Raw genomic sequence first — 26827 nt, forward strand, 5'->3', positions numbered from 1 at the left:
GCATTGTTGAAGCCAATATTATCATCATCTCAGATGGTGCAAATTATGTCTTCCACTTTTAAGAGGACACGTGTTGGTTATTGTCTTGTCCGTCAGTCTGTGCACTAATTAAAATTTCATATTAATCAAGTATATCGAAAAGAAACATAATAGCACAGTTATTCAGTTCTGTACATTTAGAGTTTTCATCAATTTTCTACAGCAAAAACAAACTGTTCTCTATTATTTTTAGTATTAACAAAACCGTTAGAAGAGAAAAAAAACCAGATAAATGGGATTGAAATAAATTGTGATGTAATTTTTCCTGTATGCAAGTTGGATAAAATATAGGAAGACAAAATGACTACTGAACAAATGTAAGGCGTTCAAATTAAATTAACGTCCGCTTAAAGTTCAAGTAAACCAATAACTTCTTTTGAACCCTAAATGTTTAAAGTTAGGGTTGTCACAAATAGTTTGTCTAGAGCACTTTAAGCATAGTTTGAAAAAGAAAAAAAAACATGTTTCATCTCTTAACAAACTTAAATTAAATTACGACAAAGAACACCGTCGAAAGACGGACTTGATTTATAATGAGAAGATTGTTAGAAGTTGATAAGATGTGCATACAAATGCATTACGCTACATTTGGCTGCATTGTCGAGGTGCAGTGGTTCCTTTGATGATCCGTGCACAGATCCTCTGAAAGAAATTACCCCCATTATTTTCAAATTCAGCGTTAAATCAAATATTGTTGGCTGTAGTTAGCGAAGTCTTCCCCCTCGTGTTTCCAATTGAAAATAATTCGAAACATTCCCGCTAATGTCTTTTGTATAGACTGAAAATCCTTTACTTAGAAGTGCTGTAATTACAAATATATTTCTTTAAAAGAATAATCGCGATGAAAGGCTGCTTTCTCACACATGTTTGAACAGTGCAGATTCGTTTGACATATAGGGAAGGCGTTGTATTTTCCAGATAATATACGTTTATCAGAGTGTATTTTGTTCTAGTTTTTCAAGGTATATGAGGATGTCAATTTTCTATATAGTTTAATAACAGAAGTAATTAGATATGTTACCTCCCTTTTCGAGCTCTTTTTTGACAGAGTTAATTTCAATGTTGAACTGTAGGAAAATCAAAATGTCAAATTTATGAAAATCTGAAATTTTTCATATAATGAATTTTTAAAGTAGGATTGCATTAAATGAAGATAGAAAAAAACAGAAGATGGCGTTTTCACCTATATCGAGAAACCTTTGGTAGACACTTACTACTACTAAAAGACTGAATTATTTTGAACAACAGGTCACATAACTCTTTGTTGATCTAGGAAGAACACTAATGCAAGATGATATCAATTATTTTATTAATAGTTCACCTGGTTGCTTTGAAGGTCTTTGAAGTACGAAACGAAACAAGCTTTTTGACGTTTACCTGTCCATTTCTCCATACCAGTTCTTGATGTGTTGCGATAACTTTCATCAAGCAGCCAGTTCCCTATCTAGCTTTCTGAGGTCAGAATTCCCACCACTGACCCAAACAATTAGAGAAATACTAATTGTATCTGATTTTCATTGAGAAAATGAGGGATAAATTGCAAACCCCCATTTCTTCAAACACGTGCTCTTTTAATATAAAAGTCTGTATGGATAAAAGAAAATACTAGAATGATTTGCGAACTTGGCATTCTTGGTAAAAATGTTACTGCATGATGGCAAATCTTGTTAGCAATAATTGCTTGTAGCAATTTTATCATTATACACCTAAACATCATAAAAATATAACATGGTGATATAAGTTGGCGATAAAATATCGTCTTTTATACGGAAACAACTATCTAGCCTGGAATTTCAAATTAACCATACTGAGTGGATGAGGTTGTTTCTGCGCAGGGGTTTGCATTAATGAACTTTTCAAAGGATTTTTATTTCATTAGTTCAAGTATATTAGCTATTTTGTCTTAAATATTTGATGTCTTTTAAATTAAGTTTATGAGATCTGAAAACAATAATTATTTGCTAATAGAAATTTAATGGCTACGGAATTCGCGGTTATCAGTCTTCATCAACGGTAATTTGATTTAAACAATCGACTTGTTTTATATCTCCATTTAGTTACTAATATCATTTAATCAATTTTCTGATAATGACTTATAAATTATGAAACATGTAGATAATTAGACAAAAATGATACTCATCGACACTCTGTTGCTGAACTCCACATTAAAAATAGTCTCAGGACTGTTAAAGTAGTGTAGGTATTCGACTGAATCAGGAAAAAATCGTGGACTTGATGAAGTCGATTACTTTTTGTAGTCACTTTATAAAAAAAATGCGTACGAGTTTTGAACTTGGGAAAACCAACAACTTCTTAAAATTAAAAAAAAATATCACCTGTTGGGAAAACATTCTTGTTCCCAGTCTTTTACGTGGAATAATTTATTTACTTCCATGTTTCAGTGTATGAATTCAACAAAATTGGACCGAATAACATTAAATGTATCTAAGTTAAACGAACTTTATCTTAACATTTGACTAAGGATAACGTTGCAGGCAAAAAAAAACAAGGTCCTCTAAAATTAATTTTTACACTCATCAAAGCTTTAGTCACTTTCTCAAAAAGGTACATAAAAATACAATTAACCAACATTTAACTTTTTGTACCGCATTTTTTATGTCTGTTTTCGAGTGATAATTCTTTCTTTTTTTTAAATCACTGAGTACATAAAACAATATGTTAAAGTAAAAAAAAAACACGAAATAATAAGAATGAAAACCTATCCTATTTTTATCTTGACAGACAAAATTAGACGAGAATGCCAAAAACCCACCGTTACAAAATGACATTTATCATAAATCTTCTATAAAACTCATCACACTAAATTGTATACAGTATTATTACCTAAGAAACTAAGAAATTACGAGAAAAAACAATATGCAAGTTCTTTGATATGCATCAAATAAACACGAGCATGTTGAACGAAATATGTAGGCAATATACGAATAACTGTAAACATTGTATCAGGCCTGGAAAATTGCAGGGGAGAATTTAAATTTATCTTCATCTTTATTCTTTGAACGTGAAGTGCATATGCAAGTTAGATTAAATTAATGATCTTTCTTCGAAAAATATCGATTTGTCTACATGTTGAAGAGCGTTTTCAAGAACCGAATTTCAAGGGTTGAAACAATATCCGTTGTAATAAAATGTTTAATCAAATACAAAGAAAAGACGAGAATGTATTATTTGACCTAATGTCTGAAACACGAATATAACAACGTTTAAGGAATTGTGATATAACCAACTTCTAGACAGTTTACACTATAAGAACCGCGAAGCAGTTTATGCTCACGTGCAAGTGGTGAAAACACGAGATTTTTAAACAACATCGACCGTCACAATGCCGTGATTGAATGCATTTGAAATCTGTGATGACATCGTGGGCGGATCCAGAAATTTTGTAAAGGGGTGGGGATTACCAGGGTACAATTTGCCTATATTTGCTCATATGTACTAGATAAAGAAAATCTAAAAAAAAAAGTAAATTTCCAGCCTCCATTTCCTCTTGATCCGTCACTGGACGTAATCAAAGTGCATTTGAAAGCATGACGCTATAGATAGAAAACCACAAATCTATCGTTAGCTTAACGATATTAAGAACTTCAGACGAATGAGGAAGTGAATAAGCTAAAAGCATGGTTGTTAACGGCTTTGCTTATGATAAAAGCAGATTAGAAAAGGACAAGATTGCGAACTGCAAAACTATGCTGGGATGAAAGCATGCGTCTTACGATGTTATCATTAAAGAATGAAAACAAACTAAATAAACTTAGGTAAATTTAGAGTTGTTGAAAGCTAAATAGGGCCATAAAGGTGACAAGTTTTCCAGTCTAGAATTACAAATTAAACATTGGCTGAAGAGCTTAATCGTCTTTTTGAACTCTTTGAAGTTTAAGTCGCCTTTTCCATTCAGAAATTTCGAGAGGTATTCTTCAACTTGTATCAAAAGGAATATAATTTACGAGAAGTGATAATGTGAAAGCATAATGAAACAAACTAGAGTATTTGAAAGTTTGAAGTAGTATATTTTATATGGACATTTCATGCAAATGACGGTGTTTACATGCAGCGAGATAAACTGAAAAGAAATATTTGCACATAGTTGAATGATATCTTATAACCTCATTTTAAGCATTTTAATCAGTATTTTTTTCCCTAAATTACATGGATTAGACAGAACACTAGAAATTACACGTGTGTAAATGAAAACTCATTTGATCTGTAATGGATTTAAGGTTGACATCAGCCATCAATTGATTACTTCGATATAACATCTAACTACACGTTGATAGATAAGTACTCAAGGTGCCTTTAAAGTTTTCCCCTTATAATTCAAACAGATTAAATCGAAACGTAGATTTATACACTTCAACAGAATTCTGGAGTTCTGGTTAGAATGTCTACGATGAAAGTGCACTAGAATGTATTTTTGAAGTTAAATGAGAATTTTTCTTTCAATTCCAGATAACTACCCTGACAAAAATAGTTAAATGTTTAGTTATCCTAAAATATGAAATAAAATATATATGGTTCTGAAATTTACATTAATACATGTAAAAATAAAATGTATTATATCATTAATGCTTCGTATGATGGCGTCAGTTATCGTATCCACAATCTCTCCCAACGATATTTTACTTTTGCCATGAACATTTAAGTTCAAACAGTCTACAGTAATCCAGGATCTCAGGGTCTTAAATAGATTTTAAAGGTCGAACAAAGCGATACAATACAACCCTTAGGGACTGGAGTGTTGAAAATCAAAATTTTTTGCAAGCAATTTTCTTCCCAATTTTAGGGGCGTACGCCAGGCCCGCACCTGAAAGTAGCAAATACACAATATCAAGCAAGTAATTAACATTAGAATGAAGATGAAAATGCATGGTCAGTAACCTTGTTTCCACAAGTTATTACCTTAAAATTACAGACAGTTGAAAGACATCTATATCCATGTTCATGCATTCTAAGTGACTGCCTAAACAATTTGGCTGGGAGGTGTGTAACCTCAATATTGATCGGGTTCACATTGAATTTTAGGAGCAAACTTTTTATAATTGCACCAATGCTTTATATGTATAAACAATATTGTTAAGGTGGAGTCTCAAATTTTATTGATTTGGGAGTGTACAACACACAGTGAAAAGACTTAAAGACGAGCATTTGGCCTTTTTTTATATTTTAAAATGGCTTATTAAAAGTCGGGACCGACATAATTGCGAAAAATCCAAATTTTTAGAAAATTAATTATCCTGTCCAAGTAGAGTTTATAATTATAATTACAACACAGTTATTCTACATCATCATGTATATTTCCAAGCCACACTCCATAATGCTAAACGGAATAAAATTAGTAACATTCGATTTCACTTTTATTTTAAGCTATTGGTTGTTAAGTGAGTCCAGATAAAAAAAATTCTCTATGAATATTGATGTGCAGCTACGACCATTAGTCATCGTATGCACGTGTCCATCGTGGAAGGTGTTAGACCAAACCCACCCAAGTTGTAATGTATGTGTGTTGGCGAATCATAAAACAAATCTAACTGCAGTATTTGAAACGAAATAAATTTAACACAAATTTTCTTTAACATTTTTTGCAACAGATGGGAAACGAAATAAGGATAAATAGTTCCTTTATGCATAGCCATTAAAATGTCAAATCAGAAGCTATCCAAGTATTAAAACAATATGCAAACACCATGCCGAAACTGCATCTTGAAAGCAAAACCAAAAAGTTTGCACGCCACCCCCTCGGTCTTTACGCAATATCTTTGACACATTTCATTGCTATTTTAGCAAAGGATCGTGAGCTCTGAGGGCACAGCTGTTTGCTTATGACTGGCAGCAAAAAGTTTGGCAAAACTCTTTGTAATGTCATGGAAATGATTCGATAAACGTTTCTGAATAGTCTTCATGAATGCATCGTAATAAAATATAATCAAACTCCTTGTAAATATGCTTTAACAAATGATATAACGAGATTGGGGCATCTGTATACTTGTGATAGATTAATTACATTGAGCTAATTCCTACAGTTTTGTTTCAATTAACTCTAGTGCGTCTACATCTGTTTTAATTACTTTGGATACAGTATAAAACTCTGCCTTCAAAGTTGCACAGAAGTTCGTAAGAACGTTTAGTATAAAGTGGAACAAAGTGTGTATTTTGGAATTAAGTTGCGTCATGAACTCATCTGAATAATCGCGGAATTTCTTATTTCGTCTATTAGACCACATTTCAAACTTTGTATCAAGTCAATATCAAAAACTATCTTTAAGCGTAAGGGAGGCTTTAGAACACACAAAGATGCGAAAACATTAGTTTAATTACAAAATTCTTGTATTCATTTGACCAAATTCTGGTCTATTTATCAGGTCAATATTGAAACTACCTCAAAGACATATCAGTGTGTTGAATACGCTTAGATGTGCTTTTAGTTGCGTAAACAAAGTACAAGAAAGCACAAACTGGCTTGTTTAGAAAATCAATGTAATTAAGGGTAAGTCTAAACACTACACTATTATCGAGACCATTATGCAATTCATTTATTCTGAAGTTTGAGAAAGCCTGATTTTAGAGCTATAACCATAGACCCTCCTGTATACTTTGTTTTGTACAATTCTAATTTATTTACATATAGACTTGTGCATTTCAATCATTCGCCATCATGACTTTGTCGACAATTGACTGACGTTGTCCATATCCACCTCGAAGACAGAACTTGACATTAAGAACTATGTTTTTGTAGAATCATTAAGGACTCTGTAAAGTATGGGTTTGCTTAATTGTCTTTTAGTTTTCTGTGTGTTTTTGCTCAGTTGTTTTCACATCAATCCTAGATAATGCATTGACATTAGTTCAAAATGTTATGTGGTAAAATCAATTCAACCCAGAAAATAGTACAATGATTAGCTAGCCACTTACAGAGAAAAATCTGTTCGAGAGACTTGATGGATATGGTATTGGTTTTGGTACATTTGTGTATCTCGCTATATGCAGGTGATAAGGTAAATTTACGTCGTCTTTTCACTTTTATAAGTAAAAAGTTTAATCGCTGTGCATTGCCAGTAGAACCTTGAAAAATCAATGTCATCATTTTTCACTGCTGACACTGAAGAAATAACTATCATATTAAGATATGGTTATTGACATTGAATTTAATCCCTCCTTCGTGTAACTTAAGTATTTACGTTAAAAAGGGTGTGTTTCATATCTATAGATGTTCATTTGAATCTTCATGGCGTCATGCATGTTAGTCTTGCGCTTACTTCGGCCATATTACGAGACAGTGCTAGGCCATATTTCTATGCCATTACATTGTTCATGACAGAACAAACCGGTGAGAAAATATACACAAACCAATTAAATAGTGGTTGTAGGAAAAATGTAAGCATTCACACCAAAGTGTTAGATTAAGTTTTTCACTAATAAATCAAAGTGATAAATACAATATAGTATAAATACGACAAGTATGTCTGAGTATTCAGTATGTTTTACATGCAGGCGATGAACCTAGGTCGAGTGTAATGCGATACAGGAGAATTATGTAATACTTAAATAAAATGAATATGAATATTTAATATTATACAATATAATGTTTGATCTCATGTTTCTACCATAGTTGATTTTCTCACATACTAGATCCCTTAATATATTGTTTTCAATCAAATCAGATTGTATTTGAATGACGTTAATTTGTTTATAGAGTCAAATATCTTTATCAAATGCCTTTATGCATAATGGCCATAAAGGAAGAATCTCATCCACGATATATTTTTTATTTATTTTGATATGACGATGCAGATTTAATTAGAACGTTTCGAATTCTTTGACGCCTTGCTATATTTATAATACAGATAGTAGTTAACTGGACCTACCAAGATGACGAGAAAAGATTTCGCCATTAGCATGCAATGGTGACCCCTTTGGTCTTAAAACAAAGGCTTCTAATGTTCATTTCTGCTAATTAGTCAATGATATTCGGACCATCCCATTAATACACACAACCCTACAATGATTCTTGCTTCTTACAATGGGCAGCCGCTCATTAAAATCATCGCACGCTTCGATCATTCTAAATGTTTTCATGAAAAGAGTCCGTGTAGGTTTCACCTTAAAGGTCTATTAGCCAGTTTAACATGGTATATCTGTATCCAAGATCAGTGACCTATTGTAATTGAATGATTCCTGAACAGATAAAATATAAAATAGTTTACTACATTTCATTATGCTATAAGTAGCGAAGTAATCGAGCATTATCTGCGTTAGATTATCATTGTACCTTGGTAATCATCCTGTTGAGATTGTTTAATTTGTCGTACAAACCAACTTCTTTCATCTCTCCGCCATCTGGATTTATATATTTTTCTACGGCAAATTACAATTCGTCTGAATTAGCTAGTTATCACTGTATAACTGCCGCAGATTGTACTTAATAATTGGCACACAAACCATGATCTTACACATTTGTAATGCATGGAAAGAAGTGGGTCTTATCCTTAACTTACATATTTTAATTCTGCTATTTTATATCGTTTCAAATTTTTTCCTAATTATGAAAATCACAGATCAAGGTTTTTGGCAGCCTTTGAATTAAGGTTGTGTGCACTGTTAATTCGTACTATTTTAAAAGTGTGCAGATCTAACTCTTTATTCGCGTTTAAAAATAATATGTTTTAAGATGGTACGTTGTTTTACCTCCATTTATAAATGATTATGGGGTAGGTATGTTTATCCCGATTTTTTAGCCCTTTAAAAAATTTAATGTCAATGCTGAGTAATCGACATTTTTCAGAAGAATATGAATTTAAAAATAACATGCATTTTCTTCTCGTACTTACTGATTTGCAGTATTTATAATATTGTTACAGAAAAATGTAGGAATTAGCTGTCAAACTGAGCGTCTTTTGATCAAGAAAAAAAAAGGAAAACTTAATTCAATTCCATTGAAACGGACTAAACAAAAATGATACTATATGTATCAATGTTGGAAACAAATACATTGTTTCGGAATGCAGTAAACAACCCAATAAATAATAATGTTCATTATCAAAACTGATTTATATTAGTTTTCACTTTCAGAGGTTGAGGAGGATTTTGTTGCAATGCATTGCTCCAAATGAATCCCTCTAAATATTGTGTAATTAAGTTTTTTCTTCTGGAGCAGGGTGTTGTTGCTACAAGATTGAAGTCATCACTACAAAAGTTTTATGGTCGTCATCAAGAACTCGTGGATCGTTACGATGTATCCATCTGCGCCATGGAAACTGATTTGTTCAACGTGTCATAGTTTCCCTTTCCTCTTTTGTCTACTCCGGACTAGACGTTTTATGAGCAACTCGGCGGGTGTTTCTAGAAAAAGCAGAGGACGCTCACTATACCGGTGCACCTGGTCCATGCTCCCAGTTTTTAGTGGAGTCCGAGTTGCTCATTTCCTTTTTGTTGCTTTATGTGTATGATTTTAGTTACTTTATGTTCTTTGTTGTGTATGTCTGTTTTCCATGTCTAGTTTTGTCCCTGGATTGAATTCTTTTGATTACCGCTATAACCTTGGTTCCCTCGATTACTCTTTCTCATCAAGTAATGCTTTAGTCTAATTAAAATTAACATTTTGACATGAAAGTTTTGCTTTGAATATTGAAATAATAGACAGAAATAAAATACGCAATCATAATAAATAAGACTACTTCATGTCATGCATTACACAATGTATAAGATGATAGTTTATATGCAATTGCTCTTAATGGCTCCATTTTAATTACCATTAAGAATCTATTATTGTACAAACCTATTACATTCAAATAAATGAAAAGTGTAAAGGCTGAACATTACTTGTTTTTAGTAATTATCTCATTGCATTAATGTATTTTTTCCACTTGATTTCAATGCATACTTAATTTTTACGTGTGCAAGAAATGCTGACTATACCAAATGTAGAGTGGTAAAATTGAAGTGTGAATACAAAATTCAAAGAAATAACGGACAACATTCAAATATCAAGGGGGGGAAACCCCACAAAACTAACACCAAAATTATAAGAAACCAGACATTGCGAGACAACCTAGGTGCACTGAAAGGCTAACGTCATTTGACCGCTATTAGAATGGGTGAACTCAACGTGTATATATATGCTAGCCTTGTCACAATTCATGAAAATATTTTACAATCTTCTAGCATGGTAATAAGCAAAACAAAAACTTAACGAATTAAAACAAAACATACAATCATTCAGTATTCGATATAAATATCTACAATCTATAAAATGATATAAAGATTTTTGGCTTTACAAACCCCGAGCCACAATTTCAGTAGAAGATAAACAAAATATCCTGTAGATTATCTCGGTGATAGTGCTTGAGAAAATTTATTGTTATTTGATAGCATTACAGAAGTTCTTGTGCAAATGTTTTGTCTACTATTATACCCTATGTTTTTCTAAACGCGCTTTCAAGAAAATAATAGATTAACATAAATCGTGTTATTATTTAGACAATAATCCAGTGTAATAGTTTGTTTTTCGTTATTTCCTGTTGACTTCCATGAGATTATGATAGATCTATAGTTATTTTAAGATTCAATAAGAACGTTAATTTCAGGTGATTTGTCTGTTGAAATCACAAAATACATCATCTTCTAAAGAAGTTTAAATTAACGAGTCTTATACATTTTTCGGTGCAATTCAACTTGGCTGACGTCTATGTATCTTTGGGAATATTAGAGTTAAGGAATCCGTATTGTCTACGTTTTAGTTCTGAACAATTTCATTTATTCTGTCTGGTTATATTCTCTCCCTTTTATTAGTCTCATATCTTGACCTACACTTAGAGAACGATGGTAAAGGAAATGGTCGTCATCATGATCTCGTGGATCGCTACGGTGTATCCATCTGCACCATGAAAACTGATTTGTTAAACGTTTGAGAGTTTTCCTTTCCTCTTTTGTCTACCCTGGAATTGACTTTTTATGAGCAACTCGGCCGATGTTTCTAGAAAAGCAGAGGACGCTTACCCTACCGACGCACCTGGTCCATGCTCCCAGTTTTTAGTGGATTCCGAGTTGCTCATTTACTTTTGTTACTTTGTGTGTATTATTTTGGTTATTTTATGTTCTTTGTTATGTATGTCTGTTTTCCATGTCTGGTCTTTGTCCCTGGATTACATTCTTTTGATTTCCGCTAAAATCTTGGTTCCCTTGATTACTATTTTAAAAGTGTACCAACAAATTGTAACTTATTACAACTGAATGTAACTAAATAGATACTGGTATCCAACTGTTAAGATGCAACAGTTGAGAGGCTGGCCATGAAAGATCCTGTGGCCCTTTTCACAAAAAAATCGTAAGGGTAAAATTAGTCATAATTTGTCAAAAGTTATGACGTCATAATACTTAACTCTATTACGACATCATAACTTACGACTAATTTTACACTTACGATTTTTTGTGAAAAGGACCGCTGGCTCTTGATGTCATTTTCCAAATTTATTTTTAAAAATGTTTCATTCATCAGAGATGACATACTCGTGAATTCTCGACGATAGGTTTGGTTTGTGATTTACCGAAATCGTAATAATGAAATAAATTACACAGAAAGCATAGGAAACTTTACAATAAACTGAAAAAAAAATGTAGTTGAATTGTTTGAGACGTTGAAAATATACTTCGAATCGTCCACTCTTGTCACTCTTCTCCATGCCATCAAAATGATTTTAGCTTCACATTGGGAAAAATAGTGGGATAATATTTACTATGTGCTGGCAATATTATATGTCCTCCTTGTTTCTACAAGTCTCTTAAACTGTGCCAGTACATTCTCAAACACGTTGTGTTTAAAGGTTTTGTTGTTGCAAAAATGTAGAATAAGTCATCAGCATATTTACCAATCTCCTTCGCAGACATCATGACCATTTTCTGCATGAGTTACTGCGTATCCCTTCGCTTACTTTTTAGCTCTGCTATTCAGGTTGTGAATATTTTCAAAAGACATGGGCACTCATCATTAAGACTCCGAAAGCTTTTTCTGATTTGTTTTACAAAATATACTAATTTGTATGAAGAGGCGGAGTTCAGTAGTTAGTATTACAGAGGTATAAAAACTTTGAAATGGCAAATACACATCTGTGCAAGAGATTGAATAGTTATAATAGTTTTCTACAAAAATAAACTGACGTATTATCTGTATCAAAAGTTTGTATAAGAAACAAAAGTATAAGATAAGGAACATTCAGTCGCTCTTTCTGTGGGAAAAAAAACAACAACACTAGAGCCGTCTTTAACAATACAATGAAATACTAAATTAATTAGTGTTTTTCAAATGGCTTCTTAATTTTGTTATTTTTTCAAGTACAGATTTGATGCTAATGCTGTCAAACTTGTAAGCCGAAAATTAGATTTATTCATGCGATTCACCTACATATGCATGAAATGCATGTAGCGAGCTTTATCTGAAATTTTATCCATTCAAATTTTCTCTTTACATTGTTTGTAGAGCGGTATTTCCTGGCTGTATTCTGGTTTTTATCTTTGTTTCATTGCTAAAAACCATGCTTTGAATATTGCAGTAAGTACTCATTTATTTTGTGCATGGAGTAAGCAAAGTACTAAATAAAACCATTCTGTTATATACACACATTCTTGCGAAAAGAGGTCTTCCATACGGTAGCAACAAGGTTTGTATAATTTGAAACACCTTTGTACACGTCTAATAAGTTAGAAGTTGTACATTGGTTAACATATAGATTGGCAATGATGATACGTATTCGTACAAGTTTAAATGCAAATTAGTTTTTTTAGTATTAAACTAATACTTTCTACATTCTCTTTAACATTTCAGAAGGTAATGATATTTTTGTACAATGTAATCTCCACTTCTAAGTTGTATTTTACAAAATATTAATTTCCAAGTAGTGGTATTTAAATGATAATTTATTCAATTGAAATAAAATGTATTCTTTATCATTAATAAACTCGCTCAAATGAGTTCTTTATTGTATTTCAAAAGTAATGCATCTCATCCAAAATACGCTTGTGTAGTCCAGAGATAATGACTTTTCTAACTTGATATTAGTTAACAAGATTAATATAAACACAGATAACCAAGTCGTACAGAGATATTTCTTCAAATCTTCACCATTATTTTAAATATTGACACATATATCGGGTAAGTCTGCTGCCCAAAATATCAGAAACTGATAATAAAGCGTGGTTGGTATATACTAGTATAACACGAAGATTTCCAAGACACGTAAGTAGAGTGACTTTGTATTGTAAATCCACATTTTTTTAATTTATAAGCATGTATTTGAATAAATAACATGGGAAGGTATGCTTCATCAATAAAACTTCTGTTAGCCGTGCTTCGCTGGATAGTTTAAGATGACAATATGACATAAATCTCTGAGTACTACAGAAAAAAATGTATAAAGGAGTACTTTGTGGGGATATTGTTAAAACATATTAATATAATTAACTTGATACAAAATCGAGGATCCCATGTCACAATTGAATACCACTTTCAAAATCACATTAAGTTCAAATGTTTGCTTCCCTAGTTTAACAATTCTAAGACACTTGTCTAAGACACTTGCTTGGCAAGTAGATTGTTGTAGAGTTATTTTAAGTTTGAATAAAAACAACGCTGAAACAGGAATTACAGGTGATTTGTCTTTAAAAAAAATTACAAAAAGTATTATGTTAACGAGAAGTTATAATTAATGAGTTTATTCTATTTTCCGGTTGGGGTGCACTAACTTGGTATGGGCGCTTTGCGATTCTTGATTATAGTAACTGTCGTTTAGAAAAATCTATTAGAAAATAAGATATTGAAACGTAGAAAGTCTACGAAATAGAAACTGAAAAGCAAGTTTTGAGTTTAATAATATTTCAAAACTAAAATTTTACAATATATAGATCAGAATGACTAATAAAAATATAATTACTAGGATGTCTTGTCATGTTTAGAAAATGATCGTACTTGGACAAAATACCCTGCATTTTTTACATATTGTTTCGATAAAATTTTTGACAGGTGTGCCCACTCATGTTTTATGCATTTTTTATCTTTTCGATTTGTAAATACAAACCAATTATAGGGATCAATCTATTAGACCCATCCACCCAAACAGATACACTGGTCTTTCTTTATACCTACTGGAATGTGAGCTGGTATGTCTTTAAGTACATTTCCACATAAGAAACATGCACCAGGTTAATTTAACAAAACCATGCGAAATATTTTATTGTTGATATATATATTGTTTAGATTCGATGGTGAAGGGCTAATTTTCTCTCATTATTTTGGTTAGCGGAATTTAGATTCTGTTTGAAGTGCATTGGTAGATATAGTAATCTAAAATATTGGATGATATAGCTTCATAATCCTAGATCCATGTTATTAAGTATATATAATATTTGTTTCTAGGGTGTACCGAAATCAATTCACCGAAATCAATTCAGCTTCAGCAATGTAACATTTTTCAATTTTTGGGTCTGCTTGTTTCTTACATTGATCTGTATTTTATAGGACAGTTGTCCTCCCACATCTGTTTTTCTGTTAAGTGCAAGTAAATCGTACATTAAAATAGAAATTACGTCATATTTGTTGTACTGATGGCACTTTGGTATAGCAGAAAATGCTAAACACAAATCACACAATTCAAATATTTGTTTGAACTCTTTCCTTACGTTCAAAATTTAACACAAAATAGTTTTAGGGGAAAAGTATCGACTTTCAAAAAACTCACAACCCGAATGAACACCGTGTTTCAACGTCAATGGAAGCTACAAAATAGTTAAACCACTAAGAATATACATCCTGTTATGCTTAATTTTTTTGTCCCCTATTGGGGGACTAAAACATCTTTTGAACAGCGTTTAATATTGGTTGTCAGGTAAAAAACCATATATATAAACCCTTTTCAATCTTATGTGGTTGTGAAAATTGACTACTCATATGCTCAGAGTATAATGTAATGGCTATTTTGCTGAACCGGTGTATGTTGCTTGTTTTTCAGGGGGCAGTCAAAGACAACTCTGGGTGTGGGGAATATCTAACCGTTCACTGAAGCGCCATAGACTACCTTCTGTGTTTTTTTACCGACTGGTGGCGTTGTTGTCTCTGACAGATTTCCCGTTTCCACTTTCCTCTCTATATTAACGAAATCCTCGGTGTATAACGTTAAAATTTTAGCAAGAATTCTAAATTGAAAAAAAATACCCTCAAGTCTCTTTCTGTAGAATGCACTAGAAAAACAAGAGTTCAACTGCTTATAAACAAACTATTGTCTGAATCAATATAAAGCAGATTAATTCTAATTACAAGCAATCGCTAACAAGGTTCTTTGAATTCGAATTACTAGTATTTTGGCAAACAAAACGACAGGTAGCCATTATACTGTCACAAAGAATCCATTAAATAATGTTATGAGATATATAAATTTTAAGATACTATTTTTTCCATTGACATTCTCATTATTCTGCTGATGTAATGCCAAAATCGTGTCATAACTATGAATTCCCTTGTACATTTCTTTCATGAGAAATGTTTCTTACGAATGTAAGTTGGTCTATTGTCATACTTTAGATATCTATGTCATGCCTTTGGTCTCGTGTGTCGTATGTTGAGTTCACCGATTCGTATTCTTCAAGAACTGCAGAAATGCAGTACATAAAGATTTAAATACATTGGACATACATTTGTATTTCTTCTAGAAACACATATTACACTTGAAATGTAACTTTCTGAAAGTATATTTTTGAAATGTAACATTTGAAAATATTCTGAAAACCTAACTATTTTGATAAAAAAAACTGTACTTACGAATATATATCTCTCAAAAAATAAAATATAAGAAATGAATCAGAGCTGAAGAATAGATATCGAAATATGAATTCGAAAGTCTGATATTACCATTGTGTTTTCGAATATAAAATGTACAATACATGAATTATATAATATGTAGCATACAATGGACCATATGAATTTGGCAATAATTTTTGACGATCCAAATTCGACCTTCCTAACTATGACAACGGGTCATAGTTTTCCTTTTCTCGTTTGTCTACCCTGGACTTGACTTTTTATGAGCAACTCGGCGGGTGTTTCTAGAAAAAACAGAGGACGCTTACCCTACCGGTGCACCTGGTCCATGCTCCCAGTTTTTAGTGGAGTCCGAGCTGCTCATTTACTTTTGTTACTTTGTATGTATGATTTTAGTTACTTTATGTTCTTTGTTGTGTATGTCTGTTTTCCATGTCTGGTCTTTGTCCCTGGATTACATTCTTTTGATTACCGCTATAACCTTGGTTCCCTTGATTACTCTATTGCAATACGTATAAATGACCGTCTGAACTTATACACATTTGATTATCTGAGCTTCAAGTAAGCAAAACCATAATTCAAGAGAGCTTTAAATTTTATTCATAGACTATTACACCAAAAGCGCGATTTTTTTCTGTTATTTTCTTTCCGTCATATGTTAGTTAGTAGATATACATAAATGTGTTGCCGCTGCATCCGAACAGGGAACTAAAAGAAGGATTTCAAGCAGATATATTTGGTCCGAAATACTATTTTTTAAACAAATACATGTATATTATCAAAATCATTTACCACTAATCTTCCGTTTCCGTGTTGGCGCGACAACGATTTTACTCTAAGCATAAAACATTTAGTATCATATAAATTATAATTTTATTGAATGGATTGAACTTAAATGTAGAATGATTTATAAACCACAAAAATATGTAAATCACTTATGACACTTTACACCCGATTTAAAGTTCAAGAAGGTGAGTATATATTTCAGCATGTTTAATTCTTTAAAATATATTATTGTACTATAATGTGAGATTTCTATACTTAACAATACAAGAACCCGAACATCTGATAAAGCTTTAGAAAAAAATTTCCTAAAAACGATTGCCAATGCAACACTTTTTACAATACAGACACCTTTTAAAACAGAATTCTTCAAGTTGCAAAAATAAGCAAGTACTACTTACGGGTTTATTTAGAGCATGCTAACTTAAAACAGCAATGATTTCAAGTACTATTTAATACCAATCAAAAAGACATATAGCAATTCTACCACTGCCAATAGTTAAGGTGATTCGTGGTATAAAAAAAACACACTGAACAATTAATTTTGGCCTACATGTGCTATATTATGACTCAACGATAGTCTTTTCTGTGGAACTATAGTTATTGTGCGACAAACCCAGACAATAGAGTTTTTGTTACTGGCACATGCTATATATATCTGTATTTTGGAGAAAACCATACATTAATGTCTCACTTAAATTAGCCAAATCAAAAACAATAATTCTTACAAAGTACCAGTGTCAAACATAATCTGTATAATTTTAATCTCATGAGTGCAAACACTAAACGTCAAACGAAAGAGTGGTTATGAAGTTTGTGTTTCTGAGAGTATTGGTGAACATTAGCTGTGACCTAACTTCATCACCGGTTACACTGCAAAAATAGAACCACTATAGTTCACTAAACAGAGATATTTATGCTAAGAGTATAGCCAAAAGTTATTTTTGATCTGGAAAAATTATTCAAGGTATCAATACAATAGACAAAACATGTTTTAAAAAGTCCTGGGAACTAGTAGAACATTTGGAGTGCCATTTTTCTGGAAAATGTTGTAAGTTGCAGGTCATGTTCTATTTGTTCTATTCTAAAAGAAATAAAATTCAGTTTGGTGAAGTTTAAAGCATTCGAAAATAAATCAGAATATCGATTTAAAATAATGTCAAAATTACATTTTATATTTTTTTTCCTACTAGGTCTACTCAAATATAAATATGCCTTGTTCTACCTTTACAGTATATAATTACAAAATATGAATCATGAAACATAATCCTATAATGAAATGTACAGAATAACAACATAAAAGCATGTTCTTATAAAACTTGATTGTATCAGTACGGTAAACTACAACAAAAATAATAATCAGAAATATATTTGAAATATACAACTAAATAATAAATACAAACTGTGAAATATTTAAATATTTCTCTACTGAAAAACAATATGAAAATATCGGTGCAAAATGGTTCAGTGCATTGATCAAAAACATTTGAACATTTTTGAAATGTTGAAACATTTTTCTTAAAAATGTATATAAAATAGTCAAACTATTCAAATGTGTTTCAAGTTATTTTGGTTTTGTGTAATTATTTAGCTGGTGCCTCTAGCTTAATTTCTTAAAATAAAAAAGACGAAGAAACAAAGGGTTAAATGTTTATTTCTTTTCCTTCGTCCAAAATATAGAATAAAAAGTGTGGAATTAAAAGAAGTATCCACATTTTTTTCTGACCATTATGTCAACTCTTTCTTTTGATATTTGTGAATTATTTTAAGGTTCGGGAACATATGTTCGCATACATGCATTATGCTCGATTCTCAAGTACCGATGAATTAAGCCGAACTGTATTTGGTTAAATAAAAGGCATAAATTCACTTACATCAACCCCCTACACATCCATGAACAGACTTAAAAGTAAAATTTAAAAATGTTGCTTTATTTATGTCTGTCTTTGTACATGTGATTAGTGCAATTAAAAAAAAACCAGAAAACCTTTATGCTATCTTTTTTCAGAGCGATGCATCACAAGCGTTATTCAGATTGGACTACATATCAAAATTGCACCAGATCTTTAGGACTTGTAAAGAAACAAGTGAAATTGTGTAGAACGAATTTAGATTTAATGAGGACATTTTCACATGCCGCACACATAGCTAGTAAAACATGTCAGGAACAGTTTGCCGATCGTAGGTGGAATTGTTCTTCATTGCTCAAAGTTCCAAAATTATCACGGGATTTATCGAGAGGTGAGTAATATTTATCTTTTAAGAATATATTAAATCTATGATCCTGAAGCAGTATTTGATTGGTGGTTGTGGTTGAAAGTAATGTCAGTGGTTCGAGTAGCCATAGCAACATTACACGTCATTAGAAATAATCATCGATTTGTTGTCGTTTTCCTTGTGATGTTGCACCACCATTTTAATCATTCATTTTTTAAAATTTTTGTTTCTAATTATGACTTCTTACCTTATGTTCTAAAATTATTTGCTTACGACAAAAAATAATGGTTTGCTTACAACAATTTCGACTCAGAGGCATCATCCGTACGTATTTATACATAAGTATGATGATGCAATTCTATATTATAATACTATAATCATTATTATAGAATGCAAAGTATTGAATTTAAATTGAAAGATAAACGCATCGGATGACAGGTCCAAATATTGCCTAAACATTCGATTTGTTCTGCTAATAGGCCTGCTATTCTCAATATTCATTGCGTTCGAAAGTACAAAATGCATGTGGCTAATCGCGTGATAACAAACAAGATCAACTTGAAATTGATTTCTACTATCTTCCTGATATTAATTTTTCTAATTTGAATTTAATGATATTGTACATCCATATTCAATTTAGTAATAAAAAAAACGAACAGTATCGTGAGTCTTAAAAGATAATTTATAAATGATTATGCCAAAAAAATAACATGGTAATAAATGTCATAATATTCATGATAATCGGTGATAATTTCTCACTCCGACCTACTTTGATCTTGAAGTGTATAAAATATAAGCAAACATACAAAAAACCGACATTGAGGATTGAAATTTATAACTTTATGATCTGAAATTTACTGCTTTAATTGCAGATAACGTTATATTTTGAGTATCTGCACTTGTCAATTTAGGTCTAAAATACAGCCTATTTGTTCAAATTGATATATCACAACGGATGTGAATACATATCTAACAGGGAAATGACATTTTAATAGCGTAAACATATCAAATTATGAAATCAAAGGAAGATATGCCCATACAGTTGGTGGGAATAAAACAGAAAAATACTGATGTATGCTATCTGTTTCTTTACATTGATAGTCTTTGGCTCAGAATTAATTTTACTATCATTCATATAAATCGCATAACGTGTTATGCCTTGCACAGCAGGATGCGCTTACTTGTTAGTGATAATGACAATTTCTCTAAAATAAAATTCTCTGATAAGCAACTTCTGATCATTTAATTATTTATATTTTACACCCTTTCAATCACATTAAAACAAATTAAGACAGGCAACCGCATAATATTTAATAAGTTCATGGGTCACGTGTTTCGGTACTTTTGTAACACTGGTGTAACGGACGACGATGGTATTAGATTGACACTCCTATTTTGACAGCAAATGGGAGACAAGTTTGCCTTAACTGTATAAAAGTCTTTTTATTTTGTATCTATTCAACTTAAGTGCTTTACAGGTGTATTCAAGAAAACATCAATTATTCATGTAAGCAAGTGCAGATTGTAAATCCTACATTAAGCCATAAACTTTTGTAACAAGAATTCAATTGAAAATCGAACAATACTAGATAATTTTTGTAGGGTAAAGGTTGAAATGTAAAATATCTTATAGGTGTTAAACCTATTAAAAACTTTAATTAGAAATTGAAATATGTTACTTTGTTGATAGCCATCTTCTGAAATAGAGAAGGTATACAATTTAAAGTCAAGAAAGTGCAAACTGGTTTAGAACTTTAAAATGATTTGACAGTTTGTAAAACCTTGTGACACAAGGTACCCATTTATTTTATAGTTGTCTTGTCTCCCAAATTTGCCAAAATAAACAACAAAATTCGTCCAAGTGTTAAATATCATTTTATGCCATCAAGGCTTTGACTGTGAATAGGTGAAGATAATAAAATCTTATGTCGCCAAATAAAAGGTCTCTAGGATTGAAATATTTCTTTTATTACTTCGCAAAGTGATATCACTTACTCTAAAAGTTTAGAATAAAATGAACGTTAAAGCAATCTCATTTCAGACCTCCCTGAATTTGAATGGAAATCAATCATAAAATGTCAACTTTTGTAACACTATTGTGTATTAATATGTTGGGGAACAGTAGGTTTCCTTGTTTGACTCCTTGGTGTATTTGAAAATTTTGTCACTTCAACATTGTCCTGCAGAGAACTTTATGAATATGGAATGCAATTTAGGTAAACGTGCGTAATTACGCAACATTCTGCAATAAAGATATTAAGAGATTAACATTTTTGCAAGAAATTAACCGAGTAAAGCTTCATTTTATTCCTTTCGACGGTAACATTTGAAGTTTCTTTGTTTTGATACCATACTGTTATTTTTGCTGATTATTGTGGGCATGTTGTTTGAATAAAAATGACAGGTATAAACTTTGGTTAGTACATATGCACGCAAATTAAACGTATAAGTCGAGACGATACATATTTTAGGAGATATGCGACAATAAAACAGTAATTATGCTATATATGCACCTTGATCTCATGAAAATTAAACAAAAAATTGCAACATGCATGACATTATTAGAAATGTATGTAAAAATCAATTCCATTTTTGCATCTAGGCCACATTTTGAATGCATCGAAGTGATCGAAGCACGTGTCTTCTTGATTTCATGGATTTCGAGAGACGCATATTCTGCTACTTATGTTTTAACACATCATAGACAAGAGGGACGAATTATTAAACTTCAGTTAGAAATTAAGTTATATAAAATATTGTGTTACTTAAATGCTTATGGCAATAACACAAATTTTAATGCTATAGAACAGGTGTCTGTAAATAAAATATATATTATAAATATAACATTAAATAAATCTAAATGGTTATAGGGACATACAATATCAGAATGATTTTGCATTGAATGAAATATAACAACACGTTTTGCACCTAGAAGATTTGAAGTTTCTTTAAAAAAGTAAGTTAAGCCTTCATTTTTTTTACAATTGACAAAGTAAAAGGAAGATTTGAACGTGGTTATATTCAAATCCGAACTTGCACATAAAGATTCGAGTGAAAATGACGCCTAAAACGAGACAAAATTAAATAAACGGAGATAAGTCTGGACAAGATCAAACAACTTCAAAACGATGGAACAGGGCAAAAATTTAAAAAAAAATATACAGAAAACTTGGATTCAAGATAAGCAACACTCGTGCACGGATCATGTGCACTGGCATGGTAAATGTATTGTTTACCTTTCTAGTTACTGATGCCGTCCCAGTCGCTAATAACTGAAAAAGATAAAAACACTATAGAGAGACCCAAACCAAAGTAAAAACAAGAAAATCAAAATGAATAATGAAATGATATTCGTAAAAAGTAATAATTCAATAGTTTTCATATAATTTCAGGTACACGGGAACAGGCGTACGTGTACGGAATAGCATCGGCTGCCCTAGTACATTCCATTGCCCGAGCGTGTAGTCTAGGGGTAACCACAAAGTGCAGTTGTGGTACCCTCCCCAATCAACCTCCCGATGGTCAACATAAATGGGGAGGATGTAGTGACAATGTTAGATACGGTTTATATTTGACACAAACATTTTCAGAAGCCTCTCTCATGCGGAAAGGCAAGCCAAAAAAATCAAAGAAAGCAGATATGAATCGGCATAACAATGGTGCCGGGGCAAAGGTAACTGTGGTGCCAAGAAGTGGGTTCAATAATATCTATTTAGGGCTCCATTTTAATTCGGATAGCTTATTTGTTAGTTCTTTTGTTTTTGTTTTTTTTTATTTGCATTTTATATGACTAATGTATGTAGGAGTTTCTGTGAAAAATGGTATTGTGAAAAAAAAAAACCCATTAATTATGGTTCACACAAACATATTCAGACGGTGATCAGTGATAGGTTTATGTTGAATACAAAAACACTCAGTTGTGAAATAAACGTGCTGTGAGGGATTTAAGTTTGGAACAGACTTGTTCAGTCATATACAACAGCATTAATTATAAGGAAACGTATTGTCTTCGTGAGCCGATGGTCTTTTTCACTTAAATTCTCTCTCCTTGTTAGATGTCTTTGGTATAGGAGGGAAAAAAATAAATAAAAAAGGAAATTTTGCTCTGATAAAGAGGGAAAGCCACGAAATATTCATAAAAGCTAGTATTTCTTTGTTCTATTTTAATATATCTATACAGAAACTGTATGTTTGTCTAATTCTACCAATTAAGAGTAAACGATAATAGAACAGGTTGTTCCTTTCATTGTTGAATTATGTGCGAGAAAATATTCAGGAAATATACATTTGTTATCGAATGCTTACATTATCAAATCACTTATGACAAGGTTGGCGAAGGGTGTTGAGAACTTTTGTCTATGTTACATTCGGTTAGAATTGGCAGTTTTGATAATGTTTTTTTATATTTTTGAAATGCCAGCCATGTTTATCAGATGTTTTTGACAATTTTGTGCATAAAAAATAACTTTTAAATGTTTTTGCTTGAAACGAATAAGAAATAGTAAGTTCGAAGTCGATGTGGTCTTGATTACATTTGATAAAAAGTAATTAACTGCCGAAAAAAAACCAGATATTTCTGGACGATAAAGAAAACAAGATAGAACAGAAATACATGTTTAGAAGCCAATTTACACACCATGTTAATTCAATGAAATCGATCCTTCCAAACGAAAAGTACTTACAGATTAACATAGACGAAATAATTTTTTCTATGTTTACCATTAAACAAGGCCCGGCCCCACTCTGCTAGGATTTACACACTTTGAAATTTGAAATGCTCGTTTGTTGATTGGGCTACTTTCGATTTCTACATATTCACATTTTAGTAATTGTTGTACTTGTTTTATTTTCTAGAACGTTGTTAAATATTTTGAAATTAATATACTGTTCTAATCTCATAATGTTTCAAATGCATTTACATTCTGAAAAACAACGAAAAACAAGTATCATAAGCATGACATTTCACTGTATCCACGAACATTGATTGTCTAAATTTTGGCCATGCATTGCGATTCCATATGTTTTTAGAAGGAATTGTGTGGGAGTTTTATTATTACGACATCGTATGCAACCTTTTGGCGATGAAATCATGGGCTTCTGTTTATCAGCTATAAATTGATTGCAAATCGGTTAGTGCTTGTTGCTAAATTGGAATTTTATTTTCATTGCAGATAGTCGCTGACAGTCTAAAGATTGCTTGCAAATGCCACGGAGTTTCGGGTTCATGTGCAATAAAGACGTGTTTTAGATCTATGCCAAACTTTGAAACAATAGGCTTGATTCTAAAAGATAGATATATTTCTGCTGTAGAAGTCGAACGGAAGAAAAGAAATTCAAAGAAAATATTTGTTCCGTTCTTCCCTCATAGACAGACTGTGACTAGTGACACTTTAGTTTATTATACAAAATCTCCAGATTATTGTAGTCGGGATCCGAAAACTGGATCAGAAGGAACGAAAGGAAGGTACGGAAAGAATAATCAGATCTTCTGAAGTACACAATACGCCCCTCCACACCTCTAAATTGTCTGTGTTTAAGGTTCAACAAATACGAAAAAAAAACACACGCAAAACCAAAACTTTGTAAATATTGCTTCATTCGAAGAAATAGCATATAAACACAGCGACATCTATCAAATATAAAGTAAAAATAGGGATATTGGCAGTTCCATGTTTTAGAAGATAACGAGGGTATATAATATAACCTTGGCTGTTTTCTTTTCTCTGTGACATTTTGCGTTTGGTGTCATACTAATCGTTACCCACTTCCTTTTCTATTTTAATTGATGAGGAATGGTTAATAGTATAAGTATAGCACAGTGCTAAGACGGAAGAGCTCAACTATGATAACTATCCTTCAATTTTCGCCTAAAAGAAACATAATCGTAATAAGAAATGAAAAAAAAACTCATTAAGGGTGTAGTTTTGTCGCTTAAAACGTTTCCGAAACTCACAAGTCTGGGACCAAAGACGAAGTAAAGAAACTGACAGAACACGGGAAAATATTCAGAAGCGAAGACATAAGAAGTATAAATATTAAAAGCGCGACCCCGACGTATGTTGAGATCTCTTGTATCGGTACTGTTTTATATAAGACCTTTGATTTTTCTCCGGAACACTCGCCGCGATACTCATATTTCGGTCCGCTTTCCGAGGAAGAGAAAATTAATAAAACAATGAATCTGTTCCTATTTTCTTTTATTCTATTTTAGGTACTGCAATAAAGACAGTCAAGGATGGGGTGGCTGTGATACGCTATGTTGTGGGCGAGGGTATAAGAGCTTCACTCGAGAGATCGTCGAGCGCTGTGAATGCAAATATTATTGGTGTTGTTATGTTAAATGTAAACAGTGCCGGAAGACACTCCATTTAAATGTTTGTCGATAAAATACCTCAAATTGTTTATATTTTGTACGTTTTGTTTATGAATCTCGTTGTTGAATATTTTGTTTATTATTTGATGGAACTAGGTCCGCAATCATGAAGACATTATGGTGTTCTTTATAATCTTGATATTTTGGATAATTATGGTTAATTCCAACTTAACTGAACCAAAATTCTAATAAAGATTTAGATATATATTGTCTTCCCAGTTCTGCAGATTCACACAAACAGATATTTTTGGGATACAGGAATAACGTGATTGCTTCATGATTTATGGACTTGATCATTTCAAGATCTTGAACTCGACCATTTCCAGTTTTCGCGGACAACTTAAGAGATTCCTTATTTATCGGCCTCATGTGTACTTCAGTTGTAATAACTATTTGTTACTTCTGCTTTCTTTTGCATTTGCTAGTCACGGATACGCATGGGTGCATGGCAAACTAAAACATATTAAGAACAGCGACAGTTTGAATTCAATAATAAGAGACTTGCCTCATAGACGTTGTTCAAAGGGGTATTATATACCGAACATCTTTAAAAAAAATATTTGGCTTGTTTAAATTTCTTGAAATTTTATTCAGTATTTTACTTTGAAAAAAGAAGCCAAATATTTAAATTTCAAGAAATTATAACCAAATGTTTCATGGTAATAAATTCGATGAACATATAGTACTAGCTTATGCTTAGATACTTATACTTAAAGTTTAAGTATTTTATACTTTGCAGAGTTATTTCCCTTAGGTGTTGTAACCCTTTAATCACGTGGACTTAAATAATGTGTTAACATCAAAGTATGTAATAAAGAAAAAATACAATAGTTCATTGGTATCATAAAACCTAGGATACTTCATATAAAAATCTATACAAATACCCTTGACGTTGTTATGTCATATTACATTTGAATAGTCATCTGGCTTATTTATTTCTGAACAACCTTCGTAACAGTATTAACCAGAGCAACAACAACAAAAGATTTATGACAACTAGACAGAGATTTCCCTGTTTTGTACTACTACCACGGCTAAAAACGTTGTCTCCGTCTGTGGTATATAATTTAAGCGCCTCTGAGTGTCTGGATATTCATTTAAGTTCACTGCAAAATGTTTTCACTAATAATTTTAGCTCTGTTTTTGTTTTGTTTTTGTAAATACAGTTTAAATTTATTCTGCATTGTTTTAAATGTTATTTGTATATCATGAATATTTTTCATCGAAACACTTGTATATAAATCTTAAGACAAATTAAAATGTTGTGAATTTGTTTTTTTTTTGTTTTTGTTGGAGTCGTTAGTGTTATTATATTTGCTCACAAAATATCTCTTTTTACTCCTTTGTATAGTTTATTGTACTTACATTTATCACAAAGTATAAAATTAGACAAAAAAACCCAAATCATTTTTAAAAGAGATAAACAGTAGAAGAAACAAAACGAAATAAAGTAAAATAAAGATAATATATTCACAGGTTCACAAGAAAGTGAGAGCTCGGCGGAGTCGCACCAAAGACTTTAAAATCGGAAGTCACTGCTTCACCAAACGCGGTATTTAATTGGATTAACTGACGATTGGTTAGTTCGGAGTCAAAAG

The 26827-nt window shown here is 31.8% G+C and overlaps 1 protein-coding gene across 3 annotated transcripts in view; it reads left to right on the plus strand.

The window, feature by feature from the left end:
- LOC148624668 (protein Wnt-11-like) overlaps nucleotides 1-26503 on the plus strand; it is a 35565-nt gene extending 9062 nt beyond the window's left edge. For all 3 annotated transcript variants that reach the window (XM_088567493.1, XM_088567492.1, XM_088567491.1), the window contains 4 exons: nucleotides 18648-18880; nucleotides 22249-22529; nucleotides 24028-24320; nucleotides 25068-26503. In XM_088567493.1, coding sequence (XP_088423619.1) covers nucleotides 18648-18880; nucleotides 22249-22529; nucleotides 24028-24320; nucleotides 25068-25242 — 982 coding nt within the window. In that variant the 3' untranslated portion in view covers nucleotides 25243-26503. The remainder of the gene's footprint in view (nucleotides 1-18647; nucleotides 18881-22248; nucleotides 22530-24027; nucleotides 24321-25067) is intronic.
- Nucleotides 26504-26827: the final 324 nt, after the last annotated feature.

This window comes from Perna viridis, chromosome 2 (genome assembly GCF_037379345.1).
Source record: "Perna viridis isolate PV_CMFRI_1.1 ecotype Kerala chromosome 2, ASM3737934v1, whole genome shotgun sequence".
In the NCBI taxonomy this organism is placed as follows: Eukaryota; Metazoa; Mollusca; class Bivalvia; order Mytilida; family Mytilidae; genus Perna; species Perna viridis.